The following is a 26,797-nucleotide window of genomic DNA, read 5'->3' on the forward strand; positions in this document are numbered from 1 at the left end:
GCTAATTATCACCCAATTAAGAAGAAATAGCATGTTATGAGATTCTGGAGGAAGATTATTGAAAACGTCTGTGAAATAGTTGAAATTTGGAAGGGTCATTATGGTTTTATGCTAGGCTGGAGTACAGCAGATGCTATGTGTTGCTGTTTACACGCAAGTTATAGAAGGATTCAGAAATATTAGTTGCAGTTAGGTATGCTTTGTGCATCTGGAATTGATAGTTGCTTATGCATAGGGAAGCTAGTATGGTTGAGTGTACAATGAGTGTGTATTGATTAGTAATCCAACAGTTTGGATTTTGAATGTGAGGCTGAGGAAGAAGCAGGGTGAAAAATGTGTGCAGCCAAAACTAGCAAAGGGTCTACTGGTCTTCTGGGTCCGACAACTTTACATGCCCTGAAATGCCTTTTGGATGTTAAAAATGCAGGGATCATTTATTTTGATGCCTGTAGCAGGCTCCTAAACTTAGTTAAATCTCTAATCTGGGGAAAGCTACACCTGCTGAACATCTGCCTCTTTTGCTGCTCTGAAAAGCACAGGAGCCTGTTGCATAGAACTTGTCCCCTGCATATGTGCAACAGGAGGCATCTTTCTAGATCAATGCTTTCCAAATATTTTTGCCCACGGACCAGTTGAAAATTGCTGAGGGTCTTATGGGACCGCTTAATGATACGTGAGTATGCATGGGATTGCAGTGTTGCTATGCATTGCCCACCATTATGTCAACCTATTGTTAACTGCTGGCTCCCTGTTGTTAGCTGCCCTGCCTCTGCCCTGCACTCCCCAGTGGGTACCAGTTGGTGCTGGTGAGCTCCTTGTGACCATGACAATATCTGAAGGGGACCACTGGTGGGTCTACATCAGATCTTAGCGCAGTGCCTTCTTGTTTACAGCAGTCATTCATATGATAAGTGAAAGTATACAAAGAGAATATGACTGTTTCTAATGTATTGATATGCACTGAAGATTATTGGGACTTACTAATTAGTTTGAATCTGTAACAAAGGAACATTGACGATGTTAGAGTGAATATTAATAAGAACAAGGCTGATAATATCCTGAAGGTGACTTCAGGACAAGTTTAGAATAGTTGAACAATCTTGTTCATGTCTACTCATAAGTAAGCACCATTGAATTCAATAGGATTTTACTCCCATCTAAATGTCTACTGTATAGGATTTGCAACCTGATTATCATTTCAGTGGTAGCTTTTGACGATGATAACAATCTTTGAGGTGTCCAGAATAATACAAAAAAGATAACATTGAATGAACTCAAAAACTTTTGTTGGAAAATGCCTATAAATCTTTAATTTGGAACAATTTTGTTTGTTTCCTCCCTCCCAAAAGCCAGTATTTGGAAAAATGCCGTGCCAGTGTGATGAAGAGGGCTAGGAATTGTAGCTATTTTGACTTTATGGGATTGGCAGAATTGACTGGCAGAATCCATGACCAGGGAGAAGAATCGGCAGAAGAAGAATGGAAGAAATTCAAAGACTATTTGCAAAAATACTGTAATATTAAGGAATATTGAGTGATGTTGGATTGAAATTAAGGGGATATCAGCTGTAAGGTTATAAAAGAATATGAAAAAATAGTTCTTTTTTGTATATAAGTAAAAGTATAAGTTACAATAATTTAAGAAGATGGATAGAAAATAAGGCTTTTAGCTGTAATGCTATGAGATAAGGATTTGCTGGATGAACAATTTGAACTGGAATACAAGAAGGGGAGGTATGAGGAGGTCAGGGAAATATGTTATTGAAAAATAAGATATGAAATTTATGTGTTTTTAATATTTTTTCTTTTTAATCTTTTTCCTTTTTTTCTTGGTTTGTATAAAATGGAAAATCTTAATAAATATCTTCTTTAAAAAAAGGAATTGTAGCTATTTGGCATTTTCACATTTGGCAGCATGTTAATTATTGTGTTTTTAATTTTGTACATGAAGAAATACATAACACTTGCTTACCTCAAAGGGATAATGTGAAGTTTTATAATGCTGGCATAATTCCCTGGAGTCCCTGAGTGAAAGCAGACAACCAAACTGTTGTTAATAATAAATAAATAAAAGGAAAAGATAGAATATGACAAGCAGCAACACTAAACAAAAAATCTCTTCCTCCTCTCCAGATGAAAAAAGTGCATGCACCAAAAAAGTCAGTTCAAAGTTAGGTAGGCATTTGCTTATCAGTCGCCACCTTTTTATATAATTGAAGAATTGCATGATACACACTAGCCGTCCCTTTTTTTCCTCCGAAGATCCCGTGTTACATTTTAAGTCATAACAGTGGATCAATATTTTTTATATAGCCTTAACAATAATAGGAATTCCCTATTGTGCAGCCATAAAAACAAGACATTTTGCTGTCTATAAACCTTGCCTGTCTGTTTCCAATAGCGTCAAAGCGCTAATGCCTAGAGATGATGTACTCTGGGGTAGTAAGTCAACAAGTTAAAAGTCCACCAAACAGATGTCAAGTGCTTGTGTGTGAATTATGGGTGCTACATAAAACAGCAGTTCTATAAAAAGGCAGCCTGCTTCTTCATTTGGGAGAATGGGGACTGTCCACTCTTGTACCCTGCCCTGTATTGCTTAGATTGCAGCCAAAGTCTGTCTTCTTCCTTGAACCAGTAGCAAGTACAGTCAGTGCTTCTGTATCTGAAAACAAAGTACTCTATGCAAGTTGAGAAACATATGAGAGTGGTGAAGGTGGCCTGCACTGCCTGAGTTGGCCCTGTCTCTGTAAACTGTTAAGTTGCCCCTTTTCTGCATAGCTACGAGGATCCTACACAGTCTTCAGCTGTTCATTCCCTGGCCTATTCATGCACCCAGAGAAGCAGTAGAACCAGCCAGACCTCTAGCATCAAAAGTAGGACATTCACGTGCTCAGGGATTAGTAGTAATGGTCTGTTCCTGTGCTGAATGTTCCCACCTAATGTTTTCACTGTGAAGGGGTGCCTAGAAGTAGCCAGTGATTGTGCATGTTGCACCACCTTGGGGAGATCATTCCATGGGCAGGAAGCCACCCCTGAAAAGTCCCTTTTGTGTGTTGCCACTATCTGCACCTTCTTCGGAGAAGGCACACAGAGAAGGACATCAGATGATGAATGCAGAGTCCTATTGGTTCATGTGTGGAGAGGTGGTCCTTGACTTACTGAGGTCTTGAGCTACATAAGGATTCATGGTTCAAAACCAGCACTTTGAATTGAGCCCGGAAAACCCCTTTCTCTCTTTCAAAAAACGGCATGCTTCATTTATGTGTAGCGTGTGTTGTGAGACAATCACCACCACCACCATCAATAAAAATAATAAAAATAAGCAGCAGCAACATTTTAAAAATATTTTGTTTGTTTATATACAATGCAGATTTAATCACTTCAAACTCATATGATTTTGATTTTCAGCCCTAATAACAATCCAGTGTTGCCTCAGCATTGACTTAATCTTATTGTTTCTAGCTTAAGATCACACTGGGGTGGGATGAAGTTTGTAAATTCCCAGGTAAGTTGCAAGTATTTTTTTTTTGAAGCCCACATTTAGTGACAGCTAAATCCCTAAAAGTTGGCCTCATTTCCTGAGCTCCCCATGGCTTGAAAGTGCTGTGAGGCAGCAGTTGGCGAATTTTGATAAATGTTTCAGGCATGCCAGTGGACATTATTAGGTGTCATCAGGCACCTGGCAAAATATCGTAAGGGTCTGCCGCGTGTCAGTGACGGTTGTAAATAAGCAGAGATGCATGACAGGTTCTACATTTAACGGCCAGAAAGCACACACCTTGGATGTGCTAATGCACAAGACACGGCAGAGTGCTTTAGCACATGGGGATTTGTGCACATCCTGGCTGTCAAGCACACTTCCTGAAGTGGATTTTTCAAGTGACTATAAAATGACTTCTCAGGAAGCTTTATTTGTACATTGAGGGATAATAAACATGATGCCCTCCAGCCAGCATGGTCAATGGTTGTAGGTCACAATACCTGGAGGGACACCAATTTGGCTAGCCAAGGATGGTGGATTTGGGAGGGAAGGAGTAGAGCTCTGGTCTCTGAGATGGTTCCTTTAAGAAGGAAGTAGAGAATGGTGGCGTCACAAAGCCTCATCTCTCCACTCTTGGGTTTCTAGCAAGTTATTAAACCACAATTTTTTTGCACATGCCTTTTTAGCTTCTGGGTTAGCTCCTTGATGCCGTGATTCCACCTAGTTACTGGGCCCTAAGGCAGCATGTTTTTACTCATGACCTATGTATATCCTTTTGAGCCTTCGTCATGGTGTTTCTATCTGAATGCTGTTGGTGCAGGATGGAAAGGAGAAAAAGGGTCTATCGAGTCATTTATATATTTAATGCATGCATATACATATACACATTGTGTGTGTCTGTGTATTAGTGCAGAATTATAGTATACAGTAAATATAGATTTACAAACCTGGATTATACCCTTCCCCCCTTTTAAACTCCTCAAAGGGTTAGATCCAGACTTTCGTGTTCTGGAAATGATGTGGCTCCTTCCATCCATGAAATGCGTTTGATCCAGGACTGGGATCCCCGTGGCTGAAGGGAGAAGAGTGACTTTTACCAATTTATCTCCCCACCCTCCCACAACCTGCCTCCTGCACTCCAAAAACCAGCTCTAAGAGTCTCCAAACCCTCCTAGGAGCAGATTTTCATAGACAAGCAGCAACCCCAGAATGAAACTCTGCTCAGAAGATGCTGCTGTTGGTGTTTTACTCATAGAGTAATCTATGAAGAAACCCTTAATTTCAGTTTTCTCAGCACAGGAATCCTTCTTTGGGATTTAAAACCTTACTGCTTTGCTGAAGCATGCTAGTTGTCCAATTATTGTAAAAATGTTTTACACTGAAAGGTATAAATGCATAAAATACAACACATGAGTAACAAAAGTCAGTTTTCTGTAAATACAATATATTTGTGAAACTTCCTGAAGCAGGCCTAGCTTCTCTGCGTTTCTTGAAATAACACCTTGTACCCCTTGCACAAGGTGTGTACCCTTGTACAATCTGTGTTTGTTTAATTTTCTCCAAGGAAATATCACTGACACATTGCGACCCAATATGCTATTTTCTGCTGGTTTGTCATCACTGCAGATAGAGCTTGTGAAGTACATTGTGTATAGAAAATCAAAGGGAGTAAGAAAACGTTAAGTTTATCAGTAGGCCTTGTTATTGAGTATTAAGCTTGTTATGTTAGTCTTCACCCTTTGCATCTGCTTTGTTTTATCTTTAACTTGAATTTTTTAAAAATAAAATGTAAAGGTGTTTTTTTAAAAACCCCCCAAAAAGTGTCTGTTTTGCCAACCCTTATCTGTGCCTTGATAGCTTCCTTAATCTTCCATTGTGTAAAAGGCTTGCATCCGCATCTGGGCATTTTCGCACATTGCAGAATTGTTCACCCTGGAATGAACTTGCATGGACTGTAGGGGCTGATTCTTTTGAAAGCAGCAAACATGGGGTAAGATGCTTGGTATGTGTGTGTTTCTGGTTTAGCACATCACAGAGTTGGTCCTAAGAGTCTCTGCATTGAATTGATCTGAGACCTGTGCTGCTGTGTACGAAAGTAGTGCTAGAGGCTTGGTTGTGAATTACTTTGGCCCTGAACAGCATTCTCTACTACTGCTGTTGCCCATTAATACTATTCCTGCAAGGAAGATGGAAGAAGGAGCAACTTCCTTTATATTGAGCTCCAGTAGGGGTGAATTCATAGATGCAACGTTTACCAAGAAGTGTTAGTGATAAGCTTCAATGCCTAAGGGACAAAATCCCTTCTAAAACAAACTTTGGCTTGGAGTTCAGGAACTATTGATCTGCCATACTGATAACTAACCAGAGGCACTTTAGTTCTAGCATCTGCCTTGGTTGGGATTGGTGAGAAGTGTACTAATTTTTCGTAAACTGACCAAGAATGTGAATAGGCACTTGGAGAGCTTTATGAGATGTCAGAAGGTTGGCGGGAGTAGTAAAAACAATGTTACTAAGGCAAAATGATTTTTCCATTCAGGGTATACTGTTCTTCTGTTACTACACTTATTTGCTTTATAGCCAAATAAAAGTACTATATTTTTGAAAAACAACAACTACACTAGTAAAACTACCCAAGCTGTGACTGTGCACATTACCAGCTTAAAATGCAGCTAGGTCATTCTTTTTCTCAATTTGGATCAAATCTGGTTTGGGGGAAAACACATCAAAAGTCAATATTTCAGGAATGACAGAATGGATACAAGATAGATTGTGACTACTGTCAGGTGCACACTGCTTGCCAAACCAGTAGTTGAAGTAATCTGGATGCAGAGTGTACAGAGCATCACTCACAGGAGTGTTTTAGGATGTTTTGGAAGTTACACCTATTAATAGGCAGGCTCCACGTTCTGTGTTAGCTGGTTTCCACACCATCTTCAGAGGTAGCCCCATGCATTGGAGTAGACTAGTCCCATATGATCTGTACCCTAGATGATCTAATGAGGCCCTTTACTGCATTCCACCACTTGCAAAGGCCACATTGGATTTTCTTTTCCATACAGCCTTCACACTCTGTCTTTCAGTTTTACTCTTTCTAAACCTTTTGATGTTGTATTGTATTACTGCATGACTAATGTTGTTCAATTATATTTTTCTATTTTTACAAACTGCTATGACACTTTGGGATGAACAGCAAAATAGAAATATTTTAAATAAGTAATAAATAGCAGAGATTCATTTATAAGATTCTAATATATGTATTAAATTAAGTAAATTGCAAATTTAATAGGGTATCAGAATGTTTTCGGTTTATTTGTTGCTAGATTCCTGAAGAATAGTCTCAGCCTATAATGCAAAGTATTGTTTCTGAGACGTAGTCTTTGTGTCCAGCAATCTTTGTTAATAAATTTCTCCACGCTTAAGGTGTGTTGAAGAAATAATTAGCACAATGCTATCTAGGTTGCTTTTGAAAGCTTGTCAAAATCATTGATTCAATCTTCTCTCTTTAACACGACCAGAGGTATACAGAGAGGGTTTCGTGTCATCTTTTGTCTAATATTTGAGTGATGATATTGCTCAAATCTTAGTTTCTCCTAAACAGGAGACACTATAATGTAGAAACCAGCCTGTGAATTTAAAAGAGTGTCATGTTGGGATTTTTAGTAATATAATTGAATATAGATTTCTAATCTAATCTAGTCTCTTGAATATATATTTTTTTGCTCTGAAAAGTTTATACTGTGATATATATATATATATATATATATATATATATATATGGGTTTCTTCATGGCTTGTCTTCTGGATATTTAGGTGCATAGATTGCTTTGATTTTAAAATTAAGTGTACAATTCCAATTTCTATAGAATTTTGAAAACCAGATAAAATTTGTGTCTTTCAAGGTAAGTCTGATGTGCAATTATTAGACACAAGATACCCAACATTCATGATCCTATGTATGCTTACTTGTGTTCAATGTAACTTACTCCCAGGTAAATGTGTACAAGGTTATGCAGAAACTTAAACCCCATTCATATAAACAGAACTGCTTATAAGCATGTACTGTGTCCCCTTGAATTCAATAGGACTGCCTTAGATCATACCATATTCGAATCATTAGCAAACAAAATATTAGCTGGAGCTGGCTAGAACTTAAGATCTAGTGGAAATGCTACAGGACACAGTTTTTCCATATGTCCAGGCCTAAATGTCTGAGATTATCAAATAGTAGGCTATTATTACCAGACTGATTCTTTTTCTATAATAGGGAAGTAGCTAATAACATCTTCCCCTGTCATGTTTAAAATATCTCAGAGTGGTTATAGAACTAATAGGTGTGGTAATGGGAGATGTAACACTATTTTTAATCTAACCTCTAACATCCAGTTAAATCTAATGTGAGCCACTGAGGTCATAGGAATTGATAATCTTGTACTATTAAGAGTTGAAAACAAGATTCTTTGAGATGCGAGCATGACCTGAATGAAATGCGGGCAAACATCCCATCAGCATTATAGTCACATGTGGAACCATAAATACCACTTTAATAATACTGTTTATTGACAAGTGGTTTCCAAAGCTTTGAAATCAAGCAGGAAGTCTGAATCTTTCTTTTTATTTATTTTTAAAGGTGGTAACTTTGAATTTAGAATCCAAAGTATTTGATATAGATGCTATACATGCTGAACTGTACATGTTTAAAGCTGTGCTATTTCAGGATGATTGTACTGTCTGGTCTGTCAGTGCTTGCAGTCTAACTACTTCAAATTCCTTATTTTGGTAGCTACCTTAAAAGTTTTGGTGAATTAGGACTGCGTACACACCAACCTATTTGTACTATTTGTAGTACAAAACTGCAGTTTTTCCTGAATCCAGAATTGTTCATGCTTCTCCTCTACATGTTGCTATCAATGTAACGTAAAGGGACCTCTGACCTTTAGGTCCAGTTGTGGCCGACTCTGGGGTTGCGGCGCTCATCTTGGTTTATTGGCCGAGGGAGCTGGCGTACAGCTTCTGGGTCATGTGGCCAGCATGACTAAGCCGCTTCTGGCGAAGCAGGTCAGTGCACTGAAACGCCATATACCTTCCTAGCTTTCGAACTGCTAGGTTGGCAGGAGCTGGGACCGAGCAACGGGAGCAAACCGCCGACCTTCTGAGCAGCAAGCCCTAGGCTCTGTGGTTTAACCCACAGCGCCACCCACGTCCCTTATTGAGTCCAATTCTCGCCAACAGCAAGGGTAGGTGTGGATGCTTAATGTGTTTTCAAAACCCTCCACCTTGATTAGGTTATCCATGCCTTTTCCTCTCTGCACATGCCTCAGGCGGATGAAGAAGGAAGTGGTGATTGAGATCTCAGTATATGTCCCTACACAACATCTTGTGCAGGTGTGCATAAACCCCCAGTTACCAGGACTGCCTACATCTGTTTTCATTTGTTCTCAAATGGACATATTGTGGGGTAATGCAGAAAAATCTTTTATTTTTGATATGGAATCAGTTTCTTCAGAAGTGCCTTTCTGGAGAAAAACAACAACAACCAATCACAGTACATCTAGATTGTGTGTGTGGCATGTAGAAAAAGAAGAAGAACTCAGTCGCCATTGATTCTAGAATGTAATGTGATGTGTATGTAGCCTGAGACAGAGAGGGGTTCTGGCAGCTATGGATGTGCCTTGTTTTTGTTTTCTGAGCATGGCTGCTTCAACACAGAGATTGCTCTTGCAATTCTTTGAGCCTTGCTTTTGCTTTTCTGTGATGGCTACTTGCCTAGGGCTGAACTTGTCAACAGAGCTGACATTTAAGGCTTATCTGTACAACTACTTGGAAAATTGTCAATGTGCATCTGGGACACCTCTGACCCATAATCAATATCCTGGAGACTTTTTCCTAGTTCTCTTGACTATTTCTATGGAAATGGCGCTGCTGTGGTCCTTGCTGGCACAGTCTACATGCAGGTCTGATGCGGGAGTATGGTAGTACCTACCTTTTCCTTTTGGATGTTCCCTCTCTCACCCCTGGTGTTTGAGCTAAAACACTGAACTAAGTGCAGTGCAGATAGACTTAGGTTGGGGATTTTTCTGGTTGGATCCAGAGTTTTCATTAGTGGAATTGCCCGGGAAGGTTGCAGAACATTGGGGACTGTAGGAAGGGAAATTGAAGAAAACCGTCTATCTTTGTGGTAATAAAAATAATTTTTTATTATTTATACCTCACTCTCCCCAGCCAAGGCCGAGCTCAGGGTGGCTAACAAGCAATTATAAAAACAAGTTGAATGAATACAACTTAAAAACAAGATTAAAATACATTAAAACATTAATTATTAGCTTCTGCTAGAACTCAAGGCCTTCTACAGAGAGAAAGTGCATTTCTGTTTTGGGGCATTCTGGATCCAGCATCGAAAAGTGTCAATGGGAAAACTAGAGCTAAATTTTTTAAATGTTGTATATAATATACAGTGTATACATATGTATACCCAGGGAGAGAGAGAGAGATACTTTGGCTTGAAACCATTTTTTTGCTTTCCCATAATTTGAAAACAAGTTTAATTTATGGCATGAAATTATAAAGGCCATTAGTGTCTTTGCATAGTTCAAAAAATTAAAGCAGCTGAGATATGGAGGTTTAAAATGTAGCTACTCTGCATGCACATTAACAACTTTTCTTTAAGGATTTATATCGCCATCGCTTCTGTTTCATGCATAGTGTAATACACAGATTTTATAGCATGTTACTTTTTAAATATGTAAAACTCCAGTAGGAGTCATTATGCCTTGTACTATAAGGTGTCTGTAGATTAATGGTCACTGGGACATGTTTATATTACAACTTTCAATTTCCTGATGTTGCAGTTCAAGTGTGGAGTATACACGTGTGTGTGTGTGTGTGTGTGTGTGTGTGTGTGTGTATGTGTGTGTGTTTGTGTGTTTTCAGATAGAAATGGTTCCTTTATACCATGGGTAGGCAAACTAAGGTCTGGGGGCCGGATCTGGCCCATTTGCCTTCTAAATCTGGCCAGTGGACGGTCTGGGAATCAGTGTGTTTTTACATGAGTAGAATGTGTTCTTTTATTTAAAATGCATCTCTGGGTTATTTGTGGGGACTGCCTGGTGTTTTTACATGAGTAGAATGTGTGCTTTTATTTAAAATGCATCTCTGGGTTATTTGTGGGGCATAGGAATTCGTTCATTTTTACCCCCAAAATATAGTCCGGCCCCCCCCACAAGGTCTGAGGGACAGTGGACCGGCCCCCTGCTGAAAAAGTTTGCTGACCCCTGCATACAGTATGTTCATGTGAACCATTTTAATTTGGCTTCGTTGTGTGCTTTCCATAGTACTGTGAATACGTTATGAAGCTCTACAGGAGTGAGACTGTGGCCGTGTGGCTGGCACAAGGCAAAACATGCTGCCAATCCATTGGTTCCACTCAGAGACCTGCCCCTGCTGCCACCTCATCCCAGCCTTGTGTAGGAAAGCAGCAGCAACTCTGGCATTGGGATGGGAGCTATGTGGCTCCACCCCACACCACATTCTGCTACTGGAGAAACTGTGTCTGTCAAATACCTTCCTATGAAAAATGGGGTGAAATCTACCCTGAGCATGCTTTTCATTGCAGAAACAATACAGCAGCAAACAGTGCAATCCACCTAATTGATTGTGAGCTGCACAGTAGTATACAGTGTCCCCAAATTTCAGCCACTTAACCATTTACAGTTTTCTTTCTTTTTTGGGGGGTGGGGGGGAAAGCCATGGGCAAAAAACAATAATAATCACCCAATATATCTTGATTTTGCCACTTAGGTACATTTCCTCCAGTTAACGTGTTAACTAAATGAGGGGGAAATGCCCCATGCAGCAAGCACTTTTTTAAAAAATAAAAAATTTCAAGCAAAAACGGACCCAGAGAAGCAGACAAGTGCACTTGTTTTGGCACATCACATGTTTCTTTATTCTACTGTGCTAAGACACATTCCAAGTCACCTTGGTGTAGAAAACTACTTCAGAAATATGTATCTTGTCAGGTTTTGTTTTTGTTTTTTGCTTTTCCTGGTAGATTTGGTGTGTGCATAATGCTTATCCATGGTTTAGCAGTCTGTACAGAAGCAAGAAAAGAGCCCAAATGAAGTGTTGGGTTTCAGCATCCCCCCCAATTCCTGCTGAGTTGTTTCACTTTCAAACAAGTTATGGCTACTGACCCATCTGAAGACCACTTGTATACTCTAATGATGATGGAGCCCGTGGCCTGTGCAGTGCTGCTGCATTATGGGAGTTGTAGTCCAATAATATCTGGAGGACCACAGTCCCCTTGTTGTTTGTCTGCCGTGGCAGGCAGTGGCTTTTCAGGGGTTCAGACGGTGCTTTTGTCAGTTCTACCTGGAGGTGTCAGGAAGCAAATCTGGGCTGTTTTGCATGCAAAACATATACCACTGAGCATTGGCTCTCCCCCAGTTCTTCTTCTATCCCTCACAGAAGAACATGATGGTCACTCCAGATAATTTCCTCAAATTGTAAAGCCTAAGGTAATGAACTCGAACAGTTATCTGTCATGTAAGCTGAATTGCTTTTTAAACTGAATTGCAGTTTAAATGTTACTTATATTGTGTGAATGCGTGGGAAAATATGTCTAATAACTGGAACTTGTTTAGAAAGACTGGTAAAAGTTGGTTGTTGGCTGTAATTTGTACATAACTTGCCCAGAAAGAAACTTTATCATTTTGTCAAAACAGTGTGATCTCCCCCACCCCCAATTTACTGTACCTACGCTACTATAGTCTCCTTTGAACATGTATATAGCTGTTCAAAGTATATGCTCATTATACTTTTATTAGTCATATTTTACCACATTTGTTAAAATGCAGTTGCAGCGTTTATTAGCTGGGGTTTCCAGGAGAAATAACAAGCATGGTTGGTAACTGAAATTATTTTAGTAAACATTTTGGTGGGGTTTCCTTCCCCATGGTTCTGTATTTAAAACTGGGTGAAGAGAGGAGGTGGCATAAAAGCAAGCAAATATCATGGTAATACCTATTTAATTTTGATTTGGCTGTATGTACACATACACTTTTTGTTTGTTTGTGTTTAGATATGTTTGTTCCTCTAAGTAGTGCAGTGTGTATGTCAGATCAATGAAAGGTTTGTGGCAGAGAGAGATGTTATGTTTTGTACCTTTTGTTGAGCAAATTTCCCTTGTGTGGGCCTTTAACCATCACTAGAACCATTCCTGAAACTCAATACTTTTGTTTCCTATAACCAAAGAAATTATCTACCTATGGAATATATTAACTGTTGCACCCTGTATTTTTCATGATTGCTAAAATGTTTTGGTGGAAGGACTTCTAAATACAATATGTAACTTACACTGCCCATTAGCTCACCATAGGGGGGCTAACTATGGCTCTGTGATTTGAGCTGGGTTGACATCTGTGAAACCACATTTATTAATGTACATACGAAAGAGTAAGTGCATTTTCTTTAATAAACCCTCTGCAAATTGAATGAGATTTTTTGATTTTGTATGTATGCTTTTTAAAAAAGACAAACAAACCAACAACTGCAATTTATTATTACTTGCATTGCTCATGTGATCTGTGAAAGACGAAAACTCTTGCTATTTAATATTTTTTGTAAGTTTCAGAGAAGAGTAGAAATTTAGAGTGATATGTATGAATGCATGGATTTGGACAAGATAAAGATGGAATACTAAAATAGAGCTTAGCATTAGCTGCCTGAGCCAGCACAAGTCTCGGGCTCATGTTGTCTCCCATCCCAGAATTCTGAATCTGTAAGTGAAAATGCCTCTTGAACCCAAGCTCTAGTTTGAAAATACTAGGACTGTCACAGTTGTAGCCTTTATCTTAGAAGTAGTCAAATCCATATTTTTTACTATGGCAGTGTTCACTATACTTGCTGCCTCGGTTACATTTTAGAAACATACTTTAGAAATTCTAAAAATGAGCAAGTAATTCTAAAAATGAGCAAGTATTTCTGACACATGTGCTTTAAGACAGTCTCTTTAAAGCAGGGGTCAGGAAACTCAGGCCTATGGGCCAAATGCACCCCCTGGTCTCTTTGTACAGTCCTCTAAGCTCTTCTTAGTCCAGTACCACATTTTACTGGTTTTTCTGCAAGAATATGATGGGGAACTTTGTCCAAAGCCTTACTGAAATCAAGATAGACTATGTCCACAGCATACCCCTGATCCACCAATCTTGTAACTCTATCCAAAAACGGAAAAGGAAAAAAATGAGCTTCATCTGGCATGACATGTTTTTGAGAAACCCATGCTGGGTATTAATAATTATAGTATCCATTTCTAAGTGCTCACAGACCAACCATGTAATTATCTGTTCTAGGACCTTTCTTTGTATTGACCTCAAACTGATCGGTCTGTAGTTACCTGGGTCTTCATCCCCCCCCCCTTTGAAGATTTGGACAGCGTTTGCCTGCCTCCAGTCTGCAGGGTCACGTGTTCTCCAAGAATTCCCAGAGATTATAGACAGAGACTGAGATTACATCCGCAAGCTCCTTTTGTACCCTTGGTATCATCAGGCCCTGGAGATCTGAATTCATGTAAAGTAGCTAGGTGTCCCTTTATCCCCACATCGCTGTTCCAGGACAGAGATATTCTAGAAATTTCTCATATTGTCTGATAGGTCAAAGTGTGGATAGGTGAGGCTCAAGTTGCTGTACCTTCTCTTCCATAAAGGCAACCAGCTTGAACTTGCTGCAAGTGTAGTTTTGCACATTCTCAGGGAGGAAGACACCAAGTCACTGCAGCATCTCCCTCGCTGTTCATGTCACATCTGTGGCTCTGTCCCATTACGCCTCTGGCCTCAGTGTGTGATGTGGCACCTGGAAGGTTTGTTCATGAGGAAACATAGCCTCTGCCTGAGAAAGGGTTCGCCCTTTCTGTTCTAAAGGAAGGACCTTGTACAACAATCATTGGAAGATGGTAATGATGTTTTGTTTTAAGATGTCAAATTTAATATACAACCCTGCATAAGTTTATTCTCAGACATACTTGCTTACAGTAGCTTCAATGCTGGTAGCAGTATAACTGCTGTAAATTTTCTTTAGTTGAATGAAGAATTTTCTGACATGTCGTGCTGTCAGTATAGTTTGTAATAGTTCTGATGTTATCAGTAGTAGAACATTCTGGAAGTCCATCATAAAATACAAATTTCATGGAAACCCAGGCAGATGGGTGGGGTATAAATAATAAAATGATTAGTATTCGTAGTATTATTACCTGCTTATTTACACAATTATCATAGGCAGAAATGAACACCATGTTTATTCTAGACATCTGTGAGGCTGCCAGTTGTATTTGACATTTGAAAATCTTTGGTTCCTCAAAAGAGAAACCAGTCAAGGACACCTGGTGGCTCAAAAAATGAGCCATTAGTGACCTATGAAGTGTCCTTTATGTACTGTTTCCTGGTCCCTCCCTCCACATAGCTCATCTATACCTAATATTTGTATTTTGTCATTTTCTTTTTACTACCTCCACCCCAGTGCTAGCAAAAACTGTTTCCAAGTTTACTGAAAATCTGCATGTTCAAAGCAGTATAAGGCAGGCATTGTGTTGATTTTATCAGGAGACTTTTATGTGCAGCGTTTATGATTTATTTTTATTTATTCCATTTCTGAGTTGCATTTCCCACTTACCAGGAGTGCCCGTACATAATATATAATTGTTCTGGTATAGAACCTAGCTTGCTTTTATTTGGTTCTGTCTCAAAAGTGTTGTGTATTTTGACTTTAGCTTAAAAATATATACTGGTCTGGAATAAGCCTTCGCCAACATTTTTTGTCCTGTGCCTATTTAATTTTTTTTTAATGTTCGAAATAGTGTTCATGATCAGAAACAGATACACTGTTTAAGTATTGGAACAAAAGGTGGAAGTTTTCAAAGAACAGAATGCTGCTGCCTGTATCCTGTTCATGGAGGAGCTGACCTGTATTTGAATATCAAGGTTCTTAGCAATGTACCTTCTTGGGGGCTGGGGTGAGTGTGACTATGATGTAATGCAGAACAGTGAATTTTTCAAGCCGCACAGTGATGCACTCCTGAGAATGGAACCAAGCCATTAGTACATCACGGAGAATTACTGATTCCAAGGAGACACCCTTGAGAGAGGAAGTACTGTAATGAGAAAGCAGCAATGTTGTTCTAATATTTGTTGTTTCCTTTGAAATGGCTAAAATACCTGAAATGATTTATACCTAATTGAGCTTTGCATTCCATCTGATAGGGTAAATGTTCTCAGGCCATTTATCATCGGTGGCTTTTCAAGATCTCCTAGGAGTACATGGCGTATATTTACCTTAACTTGGCAAGGTCAAGGGAAATAGCTTTTTTTTAAACAAAACAAAACACCAAAGCAAAACAAGAATAATACGTGATACCGTATGAGATTGCAGGAAAACTAGAAATGCAGTGCTGGCATGATTTACATACTTTCATCCTGCTTTCATTGTTGCTAATACAAATATGTCGCATAACTAGTTAAAATGTGTAGATTAATACTACTACTACAACAACTAATAATAATAATAATAATAATATACAATATTAATTTGTACAAGTTTTAATTGCTCCTGAGAATGGGCGTGGCTTGGTGGTGGGGTGAGAAAATGTATTTCGATCCAGTTCTGCTGTTAGTTGTGTCTGGGATTGAAAGAAATGTGGATCTCATCTTTAATGCCCATGGGGAACTTGCACTTACGTTCTCAAACGACAGGCCTATACTGCATGTAAGAACTGAAACGAGGAAGCTTTCTAAATCAGTTTGTGATGTGGCATGGTACAGTGTGGTGGTCTGCTGTTCAAAAAGTGTGTATATTGGGGTCAAGGCTAGCCTAGGACATTTTGCCACTTGTCCTGTACCCTGCTATATTTATATCCTACCTTTCCTCCAGGGAGATCAAGGTGGCACACATCATTCTTTCCCTGCTATGTCTTATCCTCACAACAACTCTTTGAGAAAGGTTAGGTGGAGAGTGAGTGGCCCAAGACTACCTAGCAGGCTTCATGGCACAATTGGGATCTGAATCTAGGTCTCTCCAGACCTAATTCAACATCATCATTGGCATCATCATTTTCTTTAGTGTTTGGAGCGCAGGTAGGGAACCTGTTCCCCTCTAGATGTTTTTGGACTGCAACTCCCATGATCCTTGACCACTGGTTACGCTGGCTGGGAGTTGGCTCTCTTAGCTTCTTGTCAATCAGATTAAGGTATGATCTGCTGCCTGAAAAGAGTCAATGATGCGTCATATACCCATTCTCCACAGGGCAGCATGTCCTCCTCTTTGGAAAAGGAGAGAATAATTCTGAATTAAAACAGCAAGGGTAAGTGCATGGACTACACGAGAATCATAATCAAAATACACACACTACCATTTTTGCCACTTAGCAGCATCCAAACATTGTCTCTAGCTTTTGAGCCTTTTTACTACTTGTCACAGACTATTCTGCTTTCTCTTTTTTAGGGGGGGGATGTTGTGTTGTGTTTGTTTGTTTGTTTCTGCCTTGGTTTTGTATGTCAGCTGCCCTGTGGCTGAGAGTGTGAACAACCTTCTTAAAGTGTACAATATTGTTCTGTTCCAGCTAGTTTGATGTAATAATGTATTTTGCATCTCCTCTAGGGGCTGAAAATGTCACTTAGTTCTGCTCCCAGCCTTCTGTAGCTTTAAGTGTAGATGTCCTTGGGGTTGAAGACTCAGCCTGGGTTTCCTTGGGCTGCCCCTAGTCAGATTTCTTTTAGTCATCTTTCCATATTGCCTTTAGTATGAAAGATTATTTTGGTTGAACTGTGCTTGAAATGTCTTCCAGTTTTTACGTACCATCAGTCACAGGGCAATCTGTATTAGAAAACAAATGTGCGATATTTTGAAGAAACAGCAAGCACCAACTTAAAAATAAATGTATATTTTAAAGTAATCTGCTAAGTTAAAAGCCTAAACATTTTCAAGCACATGCATGTATGACTGAACTGTTAATTGTAACCTAAATTTTAATGGAATGTGACTTTGATTAATAGATACTCTCCTTTTTCCATGCTTGCAATTTTAATTAGTCTTTTTTAAGTTAAACTTATTAATGAAACAAAAAGATTGAATCCCTTTAAAATTGAGCTCACTGGCTGAGCTCTTGTAATGTGGTTCCGCTTTTATCATGATCCTATATGACACATTTTTAAATGAAATAATTATAATGTAGGCTTTATTAATATGGCTTTTTTTTTTGTAGAATCCTGGGCAACTTTGGAAATGTATAGGAGAATGAGCGTTTTGCTGATTGAAGCTTTTTATGGAGGTTCACACAGGCAGCTAGTGGATCTCCTAAAAGAAGAAATAGAAGACTGTGTCCTATTTACTCTCCCTGCAAAGAAATGGCATTGGAGAGCAAGGACTGCAGCACTCTACTTCATGCAAGCTGTCCCAGCCAGCATGGACTACAGGTAAGGCGAGCTATGGATACCTTCATAACTCCAGATCTTGAATTTCCGTATTTACTCATATACACTTCAGCAACCTTTCTGTGGAACTGAGATCACCTAAGGTAGGTGCCTTAGATACATGAGAACCTTTCCAGTTTAAATCCCAGGCATTTCCAGTTGCTCAGAGCCAACTGTGTTCTACAGACAGTGATGTGAGAGAACAGATGCCCTTGTGAGTAGTCATGCACCGTGATAAAACCAGTGCCACCATGCCGTAAAGACATAGCTCTGCATATAATTATGTACACATGGGGTGAGATCCAAAAAGCTACTTTTAAGGATGCCCGGTGGTGTGGGATTTAAAAGCAAAACAAAACTCTGCGCAGTCAAGTCTCATGCTCGTATCACAGTGTACTCTTGAAAAGGTAGGTGAGTTGCTTTCCAGAAACACACACCAAAAATTCTGCATGTCCAAGGCAGCTAACTGCTTGGTTCTTTGGTCACTGGCTGTACGTGTATTCTGCCTAGCGACAGACACGGATCAAAGAGCAGCCCCAGACTGCGTAACTGCTTGTCCAGAGAAAGTGCAACCCTGTCCAGATTAGGCAATGGACTTGTCTCCTGGGCACAGGGACCACTCGCTTATCCCTCTTCCAATAAGAAGCTTTATTCTGACAGAATGCTGTGAGGTGGGCTAGGTTTCGAATTAATGACTTCCATAAAGTCCAACAATTAGCGAGGTCTTCTCAGTTCAAAACTAGCATTCTCTCTGCAACACAGCGCTGGCTTTGGGCAGTCTTGTAGGTAGCACAGGAAGCCTTTTAACAAACTGGAAAATTGTTTCTTGTTCATTGGGAACACACTCACCGAGCAAGCTAATAAATAATCACGGTTTTCAATCCTGAATTTATTTGGCTTTTCTAAGCCCCTAATAAGGGGCAAAAAATTTAAATATGTAAGGACGGACTCTTTCTCAATTGTCTTTCCTCACACTTGGATTTGTTTATTCTCCAGATAATTCCCACAACTAAGGGATAAGTACAGTTTCAATAGATTGACAGCATTTGGTGGGATTGGTTTTTTCAGACCCAAACTTCCCCAGTGGACTTAATCAACCAGCTCCATGAGATGAGTCATGTGAATCTAAGTTTAATTTTATGCCACCTTGAAGTATTTGCTGTGCATTTTGACTATGTGGAGTAAGTCCGTTTTTTATCATTTAAAATAAAGCCCTTTAAATATATTTTATTTTCTCTCTGGCTTTTCCTTGGCTATTCTCTGCTGCTTCTTATTGCATCTAAGCTGCCAGTCTGGAACAACTTTTCAGAGGAGGGAAAAATTGTTCTGCCTGAGGTGCTTGAATGTGGGTTTTGCTTTGCTCGACTTCGAAACAATCCTATTTTGTAGGAGTATGTATGACAAACTATTATGTAAATTTTTTTCTACATCACAACCACATCCTCCAACGCATTGCAATGTTATCTCAGCTCCTTCAAGGTCAGCAGCCCAAGCTGTCCAGCGCTCGCTGTATTAAGCTAATCAGACATAACTCATAGCCATACACTTCATTAGTTTAACGTACAGTTACATTGACCTGAGATTACTGAATTCCAATTTGTCAAATAACCTACATTTTAACAGAAAGTACTAGAAGCTTAAAAACTGATTCAAAGTTAGCAAATCTGTCATGTACTTATGTGCAATGTAACCTTCATAAACACCAACTAAATCTACGCTTAACCAATACAGCATAATGAGGAGGTGATGGCCCTGCTGTTGCTATTGGTATCTGATCACAGAGAAAATAATTCAGAGAGTTTTATATAGGTGCAGGTTCAATAGGAATGTACGGCGCTGGTAATCCAGCTAAAATTAAGCAATTGAAAGTCCCATTGATTTCAGTGAGAGAATTAAGCATATGCTGTTAATATTAATATTCTAGCGCTACTACTAATGTTGAGGGTGTCAAGGAGGGCATTGGTAGCAATTGATTAAAAACTAAATTGCACTCTGCACTCAGTTTTCGGGTTGCCTCTGACAGCAGCCTTACTTGTGTCATAATGCCATGTGTTTTTCTCTGCTGCCACCAATGGCAGATTTCCCTTCTCTCACGCCTATGCTATGTGCAAGGGGTGGGGCCAGTGATGGTTGTGACGTTGGGGCGCAGGGCCAGCAGCACAGTTCCACACCCCTTTCTATGCATGGAGTTCTGTTCATGCATATGACACATGAATGGGACACCTCTATGTTTCTGCTGTACTCTTCCATGCATTAAAAAGTCAATGTAAGTTGTTCCCATCTATTGCAAGAGCTTTTTATCCTTGCAGAGTCCAAAGAGTTCCGCTATAGAGTCTTCCTGATTTTTCCTTCCATGCAATAGAAATGAAGCAATCAGAAAAGTAATTTTACCAGTCTTTCCCCCCTCCTGCTTCATCATGGCACCTGTCTGTAGACAAAGGACATAAGAGGAGGAAGGAAGCAATGAAAGTAGGAGCTGGGGTTTTTTTGCCATTAGTGACACTGAGCAATTAAGACTAGCTGAAATTAATTGGTTAATAATTTGTCAGCGGAAGAATGGGGGATTTTCAGATGTTGGTAGAGAAATTGTGGTGTACAAAGTCCTTATTCCAAAGGGAACTCCTACATTTTAGTTGGGTCTCATGAATGAGCTAGAATGGATTATGAACATCCATAGCTAATGCCAAGGCTTTTTGCAAACAGAAGGAGTGTTATGGGTTAGGGTAATGATGAAAAATAGATACTGCAGTTTCTTTTAATATACAGCCATGTGTCCTGATTATCTGAAAATAAGCTGAACCTATGAATAATATAGAAATAAAATAAATACAAGACACTTTTAAGAGGATAAACTATACTAATTAAAAATCATAAATGTAGAAATACTGAATCATAACGCGCAATTTCATTATACTATAGTGCTAGCAATGTAAATACCAATATATATAAAACAAGGCGCACATAATGCATTTGAATAAAACAAAACAATTCTTCAGATTCTCTAAAAACCTAAAATGGAGGAAGCAAAAATGCTGAAAAAGAAAACCACAAAGCTTTTATTTTCTTATTAGGGCAGGTTTTTGAAAAATCAGCAAAACCTTTATGCATTAGTGATGACTATAAATCTACAAGTGCTCTGAGTAGCATGATCAGAATACTATTACTGCTTTTGTTAATCAGCAAGTGATATATACATTTTTCACATGGTTGTTGGTGTCATTATGTTCAGAGTCCTGCTCTGCCATGTAACAGAAGGATCTCATCAGTTTGCAGTCGTCTCCGTGTGTTTATATAATTTGATGCTAATATGAATCAGTGGGCACTGGCTCTAGAACTTAATAAGGCAATATTATTAACTAATATTTCTCCATCCAGAATGAATTATGCTGAGAAAGGAAACCTGGAGAAGTCACCCTTGGCTGTTATGACAAAACTTAAAAGATAGGCCGAACATTTTGAGTGAATACGGAAAACCATTTACCAAGTGGTAATTTATTGTGATCTACATGTAACCTAGCTATGCAGCCCTCGCTCCACTTAAAGCCTTCCCATGTCAAGTGAGATTGTCCATGTCTAAAATATTAGGAAGTAGAGGGACCCATGGGCAGACTGTTTACATTGACAGTCCCGTTTTGATCAGTCTCTTCATCTGTTTGGCTTCCTTCAATTGATTTACACTGAATGCCAGTCAGGGCTGGTCCTCTGCCCCCACTTAATTTTGAGTAATTGTGACATGCTTAATTGTGAAATGTTTAAAGTTGTGCCATATATATATATATATATATCACATACATACAAAACAAGCAGAATAACAAAACTTTTCAAGGGAAATGTGTAGGGGGTTACATGGATTTTTTTAAAAACAACTTGTCACTTTTTAACTGAAAAGCTACCATCTGCCAACATTTTAATCACAAGCAAAGCTTATTAATGCAAAGTGAATGTTTATGATCATATTGATGTCTTCCTGAATAATTTTCAGGTAGGCTCTTTGGTTATATTATTAATTGTTTTACTTTTTTTCTGTCAAGTTTCTTCCTTTCTCATTATCTGAGAACTGCTTTGAATTATTGAACCTGCTTCTTGAACCTATAGCCGTGACACCTGGAGAGTGGCTTCTGCTGCAGCCTGACTGTAGTTCTAGAATCATTCATTTTTTCCTCCCATTTAATTATCATGCAAGAGGGAGAGTTTGGGAAAAGCCCAGTAGGTCCTCAGTGTATTGCTGACTGAAGGTCTTTCTACATGAAAGAGCCAAGCACATGGGCCGCAGGGGCAGATACCTGCAGAACGGGGCAACTAGTAATGGAGGGGGGACAACAAGTGAATAGGGCCTGTGTGTGAGGCAAATGAGCCAAGTTTAACCCCAATACATTGCCCATCTCATGAAATAAAATTGGTGCTGGGTTTTCAAGAGATGGGAGGGCATCTGTTGGTATCCCCACTCTCTTACTCCCAAACAGTGCCCCTGTCTAAGCTAGTGGAGATTATATTGGTATGGGAGGCCTCCATAGTACATGTGGACATCTATGCTGAGCCCCTTGTATTTGTGTTGCTTAGGAATATGTGAACTGCCACTCAAGAAACACTGGGTTGTATCCAGCTATATCATACTCGACCCATCCTCATTTAAATCAACTTATTTCAGTGGGTCTACTCATTGTATGACTTGGTTAGATATAATCCTTTATAGGTAAATCTGATAAATGTATACTAAGAGGTAAGTTCTATTGAATTCAGTGAAACTTACTCCTAGGGAAGTGGGAATAGGATTGCAACCTTAGTGTAGTTTTTGTCATGGATAGCTACTAGAATCATAGAACTGTAGAGTTGGAAGAGACCATGATTGTAATCTGATCAGCACCCGATAAAGTTTATATTGGTGTAGGAGAATATCAGGAAGCAAAAGATCATTCACTTTTGGCAATCAGCTTTCTCTTTCTTTATTTTTTAGATACTATGTTAGTCAGAGTTCAAAAAGGAAGATTAAAATTCTCTTCCCAAAGGGCCAGTATAAGTCATGCCCAAGCTGCCACTTAGAACTATTGGGGATTTTTCTTTTTTATTCTCCAGTGATACTCATAATTGCTAGCCCACTTCCAATCCAAATTGATCCAAAGGGGTGCTATTTTATCAACAGTTCTTAGGTTCATATCTGGTAATCTACACTGCCCCACAAGTTTCATTTACTGAGATGGGCTGTGAGAGTGTGCCATTATACCAGTCCTTGCTGTTTGGACTGCTTATTTGCTGGGACAGTGGCTTGTATGACTGTGTCATTAGAAACTCCAGCCCAATTAATATATTACTACTGCTTGACTGGCACTTGAAAGCAACTTCCAAGTGACTGGGGCACATGTCATAGCACTAACAATCTTCAGTGTTACTCACGGGTCTCTCGATTTGCATGGTTACTTCTCATGCCAATAGCAGTGACCCTACTAAATGATGGGAAGGAATCAACCAACTTGTCTGACGACTGCTGTGCGTGTGTGTGTCTTGTTAGACTGCCATGTGTTATCAGATTGAAAACTCAAATTAAAAATGGAGGGGGAGGGGGAAGTTTAAGAATGTATGTGAACATGACCTTCAGAAAGGGGTCAAAATGAGACCCTGGGCTTTGGAAACAAAACTTTCCAGTATGTAAAATGTACAATGAAGGAATCCCATTCAATTTAAAGATGTCCTAGGAGGTTGAGGTGAGCCTTTTTTATTTATTTTCATTTTGTTTTCCAAAAGATACTGTTAGTTTTGAAAATGGTGGGGATGGGGGGTGGGAGCAATGTTTTACATTTAAATAACACTATTTCAATGAACACTGTTTGTGCATAAAACTATTGCACTGAAAGCACCATGTAGCCATAAAGCCTTTCTTCCCTGATTGTGCAGCGTATTATATATGTTTCTTATTTTTCAGAACAGCAAACCCAGACCTAAGCTCCATATCTAAAATTTGCCTCTGGTCTTAGTATCATGTTAGATATTTCAACAAAATAATCCATGTTCTGACTGCACACCTCAGTGCTGTCTTAGTTTGTTTGGTGCCTTTTACAGCCATCAGGGTTTTTTCGCATATAGCTCCATCAGTTAAAATAATGGCTTTTCTCCCTGTGTAAAAGTGTAATAAGCATACCGTTTGTCTTTTAAAATACAATTGTCAAATTTTAAGGGGTAAATATATTTTGAGTATTTACCCTGGAGCTCTTTAAGGGCTGGAATCTGTTAGAAATAAGACCTTTTATCCAAATGAACAGTTACCTGAGGGCGAGTATAAAATGCAATGCAGTTTTTCCCCCTTATTACAAAAAAATGCTACAAGAACTATTAAAAGCACACACTTTCAGTTCTACTATAACATTTAACCCTTTGGTGTGTGTACTTATACATGCACGGCTGTGTGCACATGCAGAAATACACACACACGTGTGTCTTTGTGAAATTATTGAGGAAAATATCTAAAAAGACAGAAATTCTGGAAGTTGGTCCTTTAGCAGCATCTCGTTGTTCTGATTGCCACTTTCCCCCATGATACAGTGAAGAAGAGGAGGAGTTTGGATTTGATATCCCGCTTTATCACTACCCTAAGGAGTTTCAAAGTGGCTAACAATCTCCTTTCCCTTCCTCCCCCACTACAAACACTCTGTGATGTGAGTGAGGCTGAGAGACTTCAGAGAAGCGTGCCTAGCCCAAGGTCACCCAGCAGCTGCATGTGGAGGAGCGGGGAAGCGAACCCGGTTCACCAGATTACGAGTCCACCGCTCTTAACCACTATACCACACTGGCTCTCACACCCTCAGCCGGATTGGGAACCATGTCCACCAAAAGGTGTTATGTGTATGCTTTCCAAGATTGAATCTCGGCATAGAGAGAGTTGCTGCATGTATAGGTCCCAACACTAAATTGGGAACTGGAACACAAAGTGTTTCTAGTGGTGCATTCCACTAAGGGAGTTGGGGACTGGATCCAAGGCCACCTATCATTATCATGGGAGATGGAAAAGGATTAGATTCAGGCTTCTCACACTTTTTCTGAAAGTAATCATTCTTTCCAAAAGTGAAAGTACCAATGGAAATATTTTAGGTGCACACAACTCATTGGGTGGTTTTTTTTGGGGGGGGAGGCTTGTGCAAATTCCTTTTTATAGACCTTATCTTCACTAGCATGGATTTAGGGACCTTAGCTTTACTAGATTTACTTAGGGGCCTGAGCTTTATTTCTAGCATGACTTTTTTGAACTGGGGCTGGGAACAGCATTTCTAAACAAATATTCTGTCAGAGGCACACTTAGAGATGGGGATGCCCTGCTTTCCAATTTGGAAACTTACTCTGGAGTTTGCACTGGAGAGTTATTAGGCTTTTATCCCTGGGGGATGGGTGGGATCAAAATCCCAAAATTCTGCTGAGTATTTGGAGATTGGAAATGCTAACACCTAAGATCATGTCAGTATCAGACCTCAGTATCTTCAACTTAAATGTGTTGGTTGAAAAGGAAAACATGAGTGTGGAACATGTTACTTTTTCATGAGGTGCTCATGAGGCATGGGACTCGCAGGACTTGCCTATAACAAGAAACAAAGAAATTGCCATTGTAAGTTCCTTGTACATGTCAAATGAACAAATTTTGTTGTTCTTGTTTGTCAGACGTTTGAGGTTGTGCATGCCAGATTTGGGATTGGGCAGATAAATATGACCAGAATGGATGTTATCTGCTGTGATAATGTGGCAGTTGAATCCTTGGTTTTCCCTGTGTTAAAAGTGCAAACCCGTGAACTTTGCATCCTTAACTCTTGGGCCTCTGGAAGTCATGGGACAAGGAGCAAATGAGAATTCTCAGAAAAAGAAGAAAAATGAACAGCTAATAGACATCTGTGGCAAAACCTTGGGATCGTAAGGGCTGAAAATGGTTTATTGCAATTGTATTGGGGCAAGGTGTTCTCAAATTTGCACAGCTGTGATCTGTGCAATGTAGTACAGGAACAGGAATGTAAGCAGACTTCTGAGATTCTTGGTTTCAATTTATTTTTCTTTTAAGCTGAGGGCCTCAAAGTCAGAAAGTCAATCTGTAGAGATTCCATTGGTTACCAAACAGAAGTTCAAAGTTTGATGCACTCTGTTTTCCCAACCTGTGGTTACCTCAGCTCTTTCCTTGCCCACCCACTGTCAACAATGACCAGCTTTGAACTCATAACCTTGACTTTGTAAGTTAAGGACTCTTTCCTGCTGAGCCACTTTCAAGCAGAGACCATATTATCTGAAGAGGCCTCCCAGGCTGAGTGCTATGATTGGTTCCAGGTCAGCCCGGGGCCTTCCTGAGAATTGAGCAACCTTGCTGCACCCTCTTGCCTCTAGTCTTCTGACCCAGCCAGTCTCCTGCTGCCTGTCTTCCAAACTTGTTCTTCATATTTTCTTTCTACCTTAACTTTCCCTCTAGTTATATTACAGCTTTCAATCCCTGTTGTTGTATCTGCTACTACATATTGCCACATGCTTGGCTTAACTCTTGGAATAATTTCCTAAGCTGGACCCCTTCAGGGTCTCCCCTGTAGCTGCCCCTAATTCACCACATTTTTCTTGCAAGGATCTCTTAACTGGTTGGGAGACTAGAACACATAGGATAGACAATGTAGGATGAATTTGACTTAAGAACAGGTTAGAGCTTATTACACAGCCTACTCCATAGTGCTAATGGCAGCAAAGAAACGAATACTTCTCTGACATGATAAAACTTCCCAGAGTTCTGTTCTGGGTGGTTTGAGGCATCTTGCAGCTTTGGCCCTCATTGTACCACATAGGCCTAGCATACTGAGCAACCATGGACATAAATAACATCAAAGATACTCGTCTGCATTTTTTTTAACTACCGC

The 26,797-nt window shown here is 39.5% G+C and overlaps 1 protein-coding gene across 11 annotated transcripts in view; it reads left to right on the top strand.

The window, feature by feature from the left end:
* GTDC1 (glycosyltransferase like domain containing 1) overlaps window positions 1-26,797 on the top strand; it is a gene marked incomplete at its 3' end in the record, with an annotated part of 248,619 nt that overhangs the window by 40,046 nt on the left and 181,776 nt on the right. For 9 of the 11 annotated variants that reach the window (XM_083582545.1, XM_083582543.1, XM_083582547.1 and 6 more), the window contains one exon: window positions 17,726-17,936. In XM_083582545.1, coding sequence (XP_083438671.1) covers window positions 17,746-17,936 — 191 coding nt within the window. In that variant the 5' untranslated portion in view covers window positions 17,726-17,745. Of the gene's footprint in view, window positions 1-17,725; window positions 17,942-18,929; window positions 19,115-26,797 lie in introns of those variants that run through there. The other 2 variants (XM_083582542.1, XM_083582549.1) reach the window with 2 other exon arrangements.

The sequence above is a fragment of the Podarcis filfolensis genome (genome assembly GCF_964270895.1).
Source record: "Podarcis filfolensis genome assembly, chromosome: 1".
NCBI lineage: Eukaryota > Metazoa > Chordata > Lepidosauria > Squamata > Lacertidae > Podarcis > Podarcis filfolensis.